The 12500-nt window shown below is 42.1% G+C and overlaps 1 protein-coding gene across 1 annotated transcript in view; it reads right to left on the reverse strand.

Moving 5' to 3' along the window:
* Nucleotides 1-1557: 1557 nt before the first annotated feature.
* The window catches only part of wdr7 (WD repeat domain 7), a 71867-nt gene continuing 60924 nt past the window's right edge, over nucleotides 1558-12500 (reverse strand). Inside the window, exons 18-21 of the mRNA XM_072662476.1 lie at nucleotides 8966-9055; nucleotides 4804-4922; nucleotides 2692-2815; nucleotides 1558-1574 (exon numbers count right to left, since the gene is read on the reverse strand). Coding sequence (XP_072518577.1) covers nucleotides 1558-1574; nucleotides 2692-2815; nucleotides 4804-4922; nucleotides 8966-9055 — 350 coding nt within the window. The remainder of the gene's footprint in view (nucleotides 1575-2691; nucleotides 2816-4803; nucleotides 4923-8965; nucleotides 9056-12500) is intronic.

Genomic DNA, 12500 nt, shown 5'->3' on the forward strand with positions numbered 1-12500 from the left:
TCAAATCGAACTAGCTGCTAACATCAGATAGAGTGCCTGAAATGTATGCAACGACAGCTAGACAACTTAAGCTTATATTAGCTAGAGCAGGTAACATCTAGAGAACATCAGTTAAATGAGTAAACATCTAGCATACATCAGCTAGAGTAAATAACATCTAGCTAACATGAGCTAGAGAAGTTAACATCTAGAACAGTCAGCTTTAGCAGTTAACATTAAGCTAATGTCTGCAAGAGTAGTTTAACTTATGCCGTATCAGCTAGAGTTAACATCTATCTAATGTCAGCTAGGTCAGCTGATATCTAGCTAACATCTCCTTGATTAGTTAAAATCGAACTAGCTGCTAACATCAGATAGAGTGCCTAAAATTTAGCCAACAACAGCTAAACAACTTAAGCTAATATTAGCTAGAGCAGGTAACATCTAGAGATATTCAGTTAAATGAGTAAACATCTAGCATACATCAGTTAGAGCAGATAACATCCAGCTAACACCAGTTAGAGTTAACATCTAGCTAACATGAACTAGAGAAATTAACATCTAGAACAGTCAGCTTGAGCAGTTAACATTAAGCTAATGTCCGCGAAAGAAGTTCAACTTAAGCCGTATCAGCTAGAGTTAACATCTATCTAATGTCAGCTAGGTCAGTTCACTTCTAGCCAACCTCAGCTAGATTAGTTAAACTTCCAACTAGCTGCTAACGTCAGATAGTCTAAAATATAGCCGATAACAGCTAGAGTAGTTAACAACAAGCTAACATTAGCTAGAGTAGGCAACAACTAGAGAACATCAGTTAAAGGAGTAAACATCTAGAATACATTAGTTAGAGCTAAGCTAACATAAGCTACATTTGTTAAAATAGCTGCTAACGTCAGATACAGCCAACGACAGCTAGACACCTTAAGCTAACATTAGCTAGAGTAGGCAACATTGAGATAACATTGGCTAAAGGAAGAGACATCTAGCAGACATCAGTTAGAGTAGACACCATCTATCAGCTAGAACAGTTAGCATTTAGATAACGTCAGTGAAATGAGTCAACATCGAGTAGACGTCAGCTAGAGTAATTAACATCTAGCTAACATCATCATTTACAAGAACGGCATGGGAGAATCAGGCCTGTTTGCTCATGGGCTCCCCCTACAGGTGTGGAGGATATAGGAGAGGGTATGGCCATTTGTTTTTGTGTTTGTTTGTTTTTTGCTCCTGGGCTCCCCCTACAGGTGTGGAGTGTAATTCACTGTTACTCCTCTGCAGTAGATACAAATCATGCTTTGAGCGCCCCCTCATGGACAGATGGCTGTACACATGCATTTCTGGACAAGCTGAGAGCTGCAGAAGCTTGATCTGAAGGTAGAACAGCATGTGGGCTGAGGCGGTAGAGTAATACTACAGGATTTTACACTACAACAGAGACGCCGTTACAACTTAATACCAAATCTGAGAAGACTGTCAGTATTACAGTATGTGTGTGTGTGTGTGTGTGTGTGTGTGTGTGTGTGTGTGTGTGTCTGAACAACAAGATACTCCCAACACACCAACATGCAGACACACAGACTACACAGCCTTCCCCTCTAGTGAGGCACAGATAAAAGATACTGTCAAGGATACAGAGGGAGTGTGTGTGTGTGTGTGTGTGTGTGTGTGTGTGTGTGTGTGTGTTCAGCTTGGCCTCATCCTGACCTGCTCAGCCCACTGCCAGTGACATCATCTACCACCTAAACACTCAATACGTGCAATAAAAGTAAACAAACAAATCCTTACTCCCAACTGAACTCCCACACACACACACACACACACACACACACACACACACACACACACACACACACACACACTTTACTAGACCGATCCCTGCTCTCACACACTGCCTGGATATACACTACATGTCCAAATGTTTGTGGACACCCCTTCTAATGAATGCATTTAGCTACTTGAAGCTGCACCCATTGCTGACACAGATGTGCAAATGCACACACAGACATACAGCTTGTCTAGTCCCTGTAGAGAAGAAGTACTGCCAATAGAATAGGACTCTCTGGAGCAGAGCAACATTATAAATCTAGAGGGGTATAAAGCCCCCCAGCATTGAGCTGTGGAGCAGTGGAAGAACAGTGTTCACTGGAATGACTGATGGTGCTTTTGGGATGAGTTTAGGAGTTGGGGGTAAGGTGGGGTGATGATCATCCAACATTCTGACCTCACTAACGATTCTGTTGCAGAATGCAAACAAATCCTCACAGCAGTGCTCCTCCAAAATCTAGTAGAAAGTCTTCTTCTCTGGACAGAAGAGACAGTTAATCCAACAGAAGCAGAATCAGCTCTTTATAATAGCCTTGATTTCAGAAGATGCTATGAAGGAGCAGGTGTCCCAATACTTTTGTCTACATAGCGTAACATAGCAGGGCAGAGAATGTAATAGGAAGCTCAAGCCTACGGTCTTCTCCTCTAGACATATTCCTGGCTCGGAAACATTTGGTTGGTGAGCTGAAGTTGCTTGTAAAGGATCCAGATCCCGAACGCATTTGAATAAAGTTGGTTCTCCAAGCCAGCAGAAGTTCACTGAAGGTCACTGAAGTTCTACTAATGCTGAGCTGCACAAACCCAACAGGCCACACACACACACACACACACACACACACACACACACACACACACACACACACACACACACGCCACACAAATACTCACGTGAGCTGACGGTGTCCACATACTGAGGCAGGTAAGGAGCCCACGCGTCGATGGTGTCCTTCCTGCCCGACTGACCGATCCTACGCAGCTCCGCTAACAGAAGAGCCTGAGCTGCTTCCCTCACCTGTAGCACACATATGCAGACACTCAGAGACACACTTGAGCACAATCATCTAACAGACAGAAAAGCTAGCGTATTTATTATTATTATTATTTCTCATCTCATGTAATTTTTAAAAAGTTTTTCTTTTGATATTCTATGTGTCGCTGTTAAAATAAAGCTGACATTAAATTATGAGACGGTTCATTTATTTATTTGTGAAATAAAGCTTTAAAAGTCAGTGGGGGTCAAATACTTATTTCCTCCACTGTATGTATATATATATATGTGTGTATATATATATATATATATATATATATATATATATATATATATATATATATATACACACATACATATACACACACACACACATATATACATACATACATACATACAGTGGAGGAAATATATTATATATAGATAGATATATAGATACATACACATATACACAAAAATGATATATATATATATATCATATATATACAAAATGATATCTGTATATATATATAATTTTTGTGTATATGTGTGTGTATCTCTCTCTCTCTCTCTCTCTATATATATATATATATATATATATATATATATATATATATATATATATATATATATATATATATATATATATATATATATATATATATAAAATATAATTTCAGTCTCAGAAAAGAGAGCGTGGTACTATCACACTCCACTGCTATACCATCAAAGGTCAGGCTGATGTTCTTAAGCTGATTCAGATCAACAATAACGGCATAAATATAAAAATAATGGTTTTATAATCAGACAAACTTTTCTTTCTACTCTTTTTCTGACTGCCGGCCTTTACTGAATAAACAAATCAAACAATGGAAAAAAAAAAAAGAATACTCCCTCTCGCTCTCTCTCTCGCTCTCTCTTCCCGCTCTCTGAGGACCTGTATGATAGAGCTTGTTCTCAGTGTGAGAAGCTTAGCTCCACAGCTCAGGATAACAGGGGAGACGGCCTCCGAGGAAAACAGGGCTTAAAATGCTTAATAGAGTCTTTTCTCTGTCTTTCTGTATTCTCCATCACCCTCTCACTCCACCAGCTCTACCACTGAAACCACAACAAGTGCCAGGGCTTCGGACAGACTTCGGTGTGTGAACTATAAGGACAAAAGTATCGGGACACCTCCACCATTGTCAATTGACAATGACAGGACCTCCCATTCTAACCCCATAGGCTGTATTAATATGGAGCTGGTCCCCCTTTGCCCTCAGCTCTACCAGCAGCAGCAGGTCTGGAGCTCTGCTGCAGTTACTGAGTCAGTTGGAGGCTTTTCTGCACTCTGCTCTGAGCTCAGCACTCGGCCCTGACCCCGCTCTGTAACTTTACGTGGTCTGACAGACACTCGGTGGACACTGAGCTGCTCTCTGTGAGCTGTTCCTCCTAAACTCTTCCACTGTTCAATAATAACACCACTCACAGCTGATGGAGGAAGATCTAGGAGGGAGGAGATTTCACCAGCTGACTTGTTGTTGGTGGTGCAGCGGTGTCTCCTATTACATACAGAACCACGCTGGAGTTCAGTGAGCTCTTTAGCTCAGTAGAGAAGTACTGCCAATAGAATAGGACTCCCTAGAGCAGATAGTAAATATGACCCTATTGGCACCATGCTGCCTAATGCCAGGCGTGGGCTAGTAGAGGGGTATAAAGCCCCCCAGCATTGAGGAGCTGTGGAGCAGTGGAAGAACTGTGTTCTCTGGAATGATGGACGGTGGTGGAGCTCCATCCAATACTTTCAGGGTGAGTTGGGGATGAGGTGGGGTGGTGATAATCCTGACCTCACTAACGATCTTGTTGCTGCATACAATCAAATCCTCATAGCAATGTTCCTCTAAAATGTGCCTGAACAGGTTTTAATCATATAGTGTATATTAGTGAAGGAGTCCAGCACCACTCTTGACCTTCTGGAGATCCAAGCTAATATGTGTGTGTGTGTGTGTGTGTGTGTGTGTGTGTGTGTGTGTGTGTGTGTGTGTCTTACACACCTCCAGGCAGCGATCCTGCCACCTGCGAGCGAGCATCTCCAGTAGGGGTGGTCTGAACTTATCCAGCCCCAGCAGGTCAGGCAGCATTACACAATGCATGGCAGCCAGCTGACTCCAACCTGGCAGGATACACACAAACATACTCACTCAGAGAGACAGCAAAAGCTCACACACACAAACACACACACACTTCAGTACATGTAACACACACACACACTCACACACACTAGGGCTGCACAATAGATCATATATATATTTTTTAATTACTCTTTGTAGTAAGGCCAGTGCGGTACTGGGTGATCTGTACATACACTACATGGACAAAAGTATTGGGACACCCTTGGGACATCCTTCTGAAATCAAGGATATTAAAAAGAGCTGATCCTGCTTTTGTTGGAGTAACTGTCTCTACTGTTACTCCAACAAAAGGCTTTCAACCAGATTTTGGAGAAGCATTGCTGTGAGGATTTGATTGCATTCAGTGACTAGATCAAGCGTTAGTGAGGTCAGAATGAGTTAATCATAATCACCACCCCACCTAAGGCCAAAACTACTGGATGGAGCGCCACACCGCTGCACAGCTCAATGCTGGGGGGGCTTTACACCCCTCTACTAGCCCACGCCTGGCATTAGGCAGCATGGTGCCAATGGTTTCATGATGTTGATCTGCTCCAGAGAGTCCTATTCTATTGGCAGTATTACTTTTCTACGGGGTCTAGATAAGCTACGTCAGCAGCGGATACAACTGAGCAGCCGAACGCATTTATTAGAAGGGGTGTTTACAAATATCTGAATTAATTTAATGAGTAAAATAAATATATTTCCAATATCATGTAAACGCCCTGATTAATCACTGACTGAATAATCAGACGAGCAGAATAATAAACAAATATTTAGCCCATATTGTACAGCCCTAACAGACATACACACCTTTATCACATACAGTACAAACTTAGATAGATATAAAATATAGATATGAATATATAAATATACACAAAAAACTGGTTACCAGTGATGCAGCAGAATTTTGCAACAAAAGCACATCATACAAATTTCTTTACACACACACACACACACACACACACACACACACACACACACACACACACACACACCTAAAGTCCTACACCTATACAAAGCTCATTCACTACACATCAGGATTACAGCTGAGGATGAGAAATACAGGAACACGGGCGGCAACTACGAGCAACGCTGGGGAGGAAAAATCCGAACAGAAAATGTCGTCACATATATTAGGAATATATGGAAGAGCTTTCAGAATGAGGTAATGTTGCACATCCCAAAGACTGGCAAATAAAAACGACAATTTACTGCAAAGAAATTCTCTAAATTTCTTTGAGGAACTGCACAGAAACTTACCTTCAGGAAAAGAGAATCAGTTTGAAAAGCTTTTTTAGGATCAGGACCTTTTTTAGGATTAGGATTAGCGAGTCAGTGAGCATAACGTACAACTTAAGAACTAAAAAAAAAACAGCAAGAAATACTTAATTACTTTTATCACAAACCTCCAATAAGCAGGTATCAATTAAATCAATTAACTTTAACCATGAAATGTTCTCAGCAGCCTCTTCTGGAATCATTTAAATAAAACATTCATTATATACAGATTTCCTACAGGGGCACAACCTAACAAGCTAGAGCAGGGAAGCAGACTGTAGATGTGATGGTGGGTCAGTCAGGAATGTTCTGTAGATGTGATGGTGGGTCAGTCAGGAATGTTCTGTAGATGTGATGGTGGGTCAGTCAGGAGTGTACTGTAGATGTGATGGTGGGTCAGTCAGGAATGTTCTGTAGATGTGATTGGGGTCAGGAGCGTACTGTAGGTGTGATGGTGGGTCAGGAGTGTACTGTAGATGTGATGGTGGGTCAGGAGCGTACTGTAGGTGTGATGGTGGGTCAGGAGCGTACTGTAGGTGTGATGGTGGGTCAGGAGCGTACTGTAGATGTGATGGTGGGTCAGTCAGGAATGTTCTGTAGATGTGATGGTGGGTCAGTCAGGAATGTTCTGTAGATGTGATGGTGGGTCAGTCAGGAATGTTCTGTAGATGTGATTGGGGTCAGGAGTGTACTGTAGGTGTGATGGTGGGTCAGGAGTGTACTGTAGATGTGATGGTGGGTCAGGAGCGTACTGTAGATGTGATGGTGGGTCAGGAGTGTACTGTAGGTGTGATGGTGGGTCAGTCAGGAGTGTACTGTAGGTGTGATGGTGGGTCAGTCAGGAGTGTACTGTAGATGTGATGGTGGGTCAGGAGCGTACTGTAGGTGTGATGGTGGGTCAGGAGCGTACTGTAGGTGTGATGGTGGGTCAGTCAGGAATGTTCTGTAGATGTGATTGGGGTCAGGAGTGTACTGTAGATGTGATGGTGGGTCAGGAGTGTACTGTAGGTGTGATGGTGGGTCAGTCAGGAGTGTACTGTAGATGTGATGGTGGGTCAGTCAGGAGTGTATTGTAGATGTGATGGTGGGTCAGGAGCGTACTGTAGGTGTGATGGTGGGTCAGGAGTGTACTGTAGGTGTGATGGTGGGTCAGTCAGGAATGTTCTGTAGATGTGATTGGGGTCAGGAGTGTACTGTAGATGTGATGGTGGGTCAGTCAGGAATGTTCTGTAGATGTGAGGGTGGGTCAGGAGTGTACATACAGAGGGGTGGTCATATTTATTTGGACGCGGATACTTTGATGTGTTCAGGTGGGATAGCTGATCTGCTTTAAACTGTATAGATCATTTATTTTATATATATATATATATATATATATATACACACACATACATAACATATTTTATATATTATATATATAAAGGAATTTTAACTTAATAAATAATAAATAATACCAGGAGCATTTATTTATAATGTATTTAAAATTTATAATTTATACAATATATTAATTGTATTATATTTGTCATAAAACATAAACACATTAAATATAAGCATCTACTCAAACTATTCCTCAAAAGTCATGCAGCTGAAGCAGTGGTTTAAAATTGAGAATAACTCCGGGATATATCCCGACTGAATGCAAAATGAAGCACAAGCCTTTGATGAGGGGTTTGTGGGAATTTTCATTCTGCTGATGTGAGAAGAAAGAAAAAAAGTTTCTGGTCAAAGACAAACTTAATCTCGAGCAAAGATCTTTAACGTCAGATAGAAAGTAATGCTGTTCGACACGCTGCTGTGTAGAATATAAACATACAGAACATTACACTTAAACAAAGGCAGAGGAGGAAATCTGAAGGCATGTGACCACATAATTAAAACATGTGAGCGGTTCAGTTTCACTGTGTCGGGAGAAAAGCAGAGTTAGACCTGAGATAAAAAAAACCTACATTCACTTTTGCTGGGCTGAAGCCGAGAAGGGGCAAAGATCGTTCACAGTTGCCCTACGCTGGAGAGAGTAAGCATGCTGCTAGTGGCGGGTGTGCAGAGAGCGAGGTACTACACAACACGACTACAACCACAAGACATGAGGACCAGACAGGACCACAGGACCAGGCTGTAGAGGAGAGCGAGACCACAAACCAACACAGGGTTAAAAAGGTCATGAGCTGTTGATTAAACTACCTCCACCATGTTTGGAGGCTGTACTACTTTAGCCTGGCTAGCTCTCACTGTGAGCTGTTGATGAAACTACCTCCACCATGTTTGGAGGCTGTACTACTTTAGCCTGGCTAGCTCTCACTGTGAGCTGTTGATGATGAAACTACCTCCACCATGTTTGGAGGCTGTACTACTTTAGCCTGGCTAGCTCTCACTGTGAGCTGATGATGATGGAACTAACTCCACCATGTTTGGAGGCTGTACTACTTTAGCCTGGCTAGCTCTCACTGTGAGCTGTTGATGAAACTACCTCCACCATGTTTGCAGGCTGTACTACTTTAGCCTGGCTATCTTATTTTAAATTGTTCATAAATATCTAGAAACAAACACCGAACTAAAATGACTTTGCAGAACGTGAGATGTGCTGGGTTGTGCTCTCCACTCACCCCTACAAACAGATATGACAACCAACACACAGAAGAACGTGGACACAGATACGGGATAAAAGAAGCAAAAGAAAGGAGCGTGAGGCAGATGAGTGCACAGAAAAGAGAGAGAGAAGAGGAAGCTCATTTATTTTTTTGCTTGTTTTTGTTGAAGAGTGTACCTTCGTTTACGGAGTGAGAGGAATGAAAGGTGGAGCCAGCATGAGGCGCCCCAGTGCCAGTTGTGAGAGCTGTGGTGGAAGCGGCAGCAGCTTGCAAAGGAGAGGAAAAGATACGTGAAAAGGAATTTAAAGAAAAAGAAAGAAAGAAAGAAAGAAAGAAAGGCCTCCAGCAGTGTCAGGAGAACAAGAGAACAAGCAGTTAGTGAAAAGAAACCAAGAAGAAGACGCAGACAAAAGGCAGAGAACCCACATACACTTACGACACAGAAAGAAGGAGGCTGGACTACTTTAGCCCGGCTAGCTCTCACTGTGAGCTGTTGATGAAACTACCTCCACCATGTTTGCAGGCTGTACTATTTTAGCCTGGCTAGCTCTCACTGTGAGCTGTTGATGAAACTACCTCCACCATGTTTGGAGGCTGTACTACTTTAGCCTGGCTAGCTCTCACTGTGAGCTGTTGATGAAACTACCTCCACCATGTTTGGAGACTGTACTACTTTAGCCTGGCTAGCTCTCACTGTGAGCTGTTGATGAAACTACCTCCACCATGTTTGGAGACTGTACTACTTTAGCCCGGCTAGCTACTATTTTCGCCTTGATGAAACTACCTCCACCATGTGATCGGACTGGATGATTGGACCATTTCTATTGGTCCAATCATCATGAAATTCTGATAACAAAGAACAACTGCCAGATTCACCTTCTGGAGAGAAGTGGAAAACGGTCGGTGGAGACGCACTTCTACAAATAAAGGTGTTCAGAGGGTTTTTGGAGTGAAGACCCAAAAGAACCATGTCTGAAGTGAGAGCGTAAAAATTATTTAGACTGGTAAAGAACCTTTTAATTAGATCCGTTTAATCTTTTATCCTCTAGTTTTGTGCAAATGTAAGATGTAACAGTAATGCTTAATGGGTCCAATTGATCAGAAAGGAGTTAAGAGGAATACTCTTCTCCATAAACACTTTGGCTTTGGTCTTTAGCTCAATTCATGTAACTGAATTAATATTTAGTAGGGATGCACCGATACCACTTTTTTCTTTCCAATACCGATACCAACTCTGACAAACACACGTAGACAAAATTGTTGGTACCCCTCGGTTAATGAAAGAAAAACCCAACTTCAACTGGTTAATTTAATAGCATTTTTATTTATTATTACTTTTGTCAGATTCAAGTTATTTCTGGGACCATTGTGGGTTTTTCTTTCATTAACCGAGGGGTACCAACAATTTTGTCCACATGTGTACTCGACAGTGAATTTCCCCACTGCGGGACTAATAAAGGACTCTTACTCCTTAATAAGAACAGCATGTACTGGTCGAGTAGCTGCACATTTTAAAAGTTTCAGAGCTGTGAAGCCATGAAAATCACGGCAAGTAGGGAAGCGTAATCTTGCTGAGCTCGACCGAACAGCTTTTTATTATTTAGTGTTTAAAATTCACATTTCATTATAAGAACACGTCTCTGTGTAAAAAGATTAGGCTTTAAAACAAGCAGCTTAAACTATTTAAGACCGGCTGTTGTTCTGGTTGTTTAAATGTTTGGTTTCATAATGGATGCAATTTTCTATGTTATATGTTATACATTCTATTTTTATATTACTTAAAACTCTTAATTTTTAATTCCTGTTAACAGGATACATGAGAAAATATTATTTTTTAAAGAGGAACATCCCATCTTTAATCATCCTTCATTACTACACAACCATTTCCCACATTTCTGTATTGACCAACATAACATCTGCATTTTAAAAATAATCTAAAATAGATTTTTACTATATTACTATATTATATTATTATTATTCACAGATTTATTTATTAATTTATTAATTTATTAATCATAAATATTGTGTGTGCACTCTCTTTACATAAAATATTCCAACTAAAAATTTTTGTCTATAAATGACTGCTTTACTGTTGCTTTAAAGGACATCACGCAGAGGCAGTGAGTGACTTCATCTGAACCTTTGGAGCAGCCAGAATCAAAACGTTCTCGTGATTTGTTGCTTTTTCTTGTTATACAGGATCAACCGAGCTCAACCGCACCACCCCGTCACACAACAGATGGGGAAAACTGTACGTTAGCATTTTTACCTAGTATTTAGTACAGTTGTAGGTCAAGATCTTGATCACCTGAAGAACTTTGGCCTTTTAAGGATGACATTTACCACCCCGTCACACCTTATTGTAAAGGGAAAGGTGCAGGTATTTGTCACTGTACAGTGTACACAGCACAATCATGTCCATGCATTTAACCCATCTGTGGTAGTGAACACACACACACACACTAGTGAACTAGGGGCAGTGAGTTCACACACACACCCAGAGCGGTGGGCAGCCAACTCCAGCGCCCGGGGAGCAGAGAGGGTAAAGGGCCTTGCTCAAGGGCCCAACAGTGGCAGCTTGCCAAGCCCGGGAATCGAACCCACAACCCACCCCTGTTATCGATATCCCGGCGCTCTAACCGCTGAGCCACCACTGCCCACTGTCTATATATATATATATATATATCTATATTTATTTATATTTCTGTATATATTATATTATTTTTATGATTTATTTTCTATGTATGTAAACGCAATATTTATATTGCTTTTGAGGAAAAGTCTAGTCTATAAACAGCAAAGTGGAAATGACACTCGTCCCACAGAGTAAAAGGCTGCTGGGTGAACAGTGAGCATCTCCTGACGGAGGTTCCATCTCGTCACGCAGGAGGAACGCCAGCCTTTCCAAACCAGCGGCGCTATAAAAGGAGGAGTTTCATTGACTGGAGTGATCTTCCATTCTCCGCACTGCTCTCGCTCTCTCTCCCCCTCTCGCTCGCCCCTTTCTCTCTAAGCCCCCTTCATTTATCTTAATGGCCGGGGCCGGCGATGCGGCCGACAGGGAAATCTGCACCGCGCTTGTTTCGCCAAATCCCCCCGTCTGCGTTTAACAAGGACGGCACGCGCTGCCGCCTTTATCCGGCCTCAGGTTTAAAGAACGACTCCATTAAAAACACTTAATAATACAACCTAAGAGCAGTTTTCACAAACCGATCCGGATCAATACCGGAGGAAACAAGCACAGACAAGGGGGGGAACAGGGAGGGGGGGGGGTTATATATATAAAAAAAAAAAGAAGCTACATGCGTTGAATAACTTTCATTATGTCTTCAAGCCTAAAGAGCGGAGGAGGATCAATAAGCTCAACACATCTGAGCTGAGCTCTCTCACGCTCTCAGAGATAAAAGACCAGCAAAAACAGCAGGAAAAAACCTTCCCTCCTTTTCTCCTCTCTAAACCGAGCGCTCTGGTGGATCTCTGGCTCAGCGTGAGAATCCATCGGACAGGCACGTGTCGGAAAGTTGGACACGGAGAGTGTGAAGTGCTGGGTGAGGGGCGTGGTGCCGGAGAAGGCCGAGGTCATTAGAATAAGAAAGGAAAGGCTGAAGCCCTTCTGGAGAGAAAGAGAGGGGTCCGGACAATTGAAGGGTTGGGGGGGGGGGGGGGGGCGACACGTGGCCGCTTTGTGGGTCACTCAGTCACACTTCCTCT

The sequence above is a fragment of the Salminus brasiliensis genome, chromosome 18, assembly GCF_030463535.1.
Source record: "Salminus brasiliensis chromosome 18, fSalBra1.hap2, whole genome shotgun sequence".
NCBI classification, from domain to species: Eukaryota; Metazoa; Chordata; class Actinopteri; order Characiformes; family Bryconidae; genus Salminus; species Salminus brasiliensis.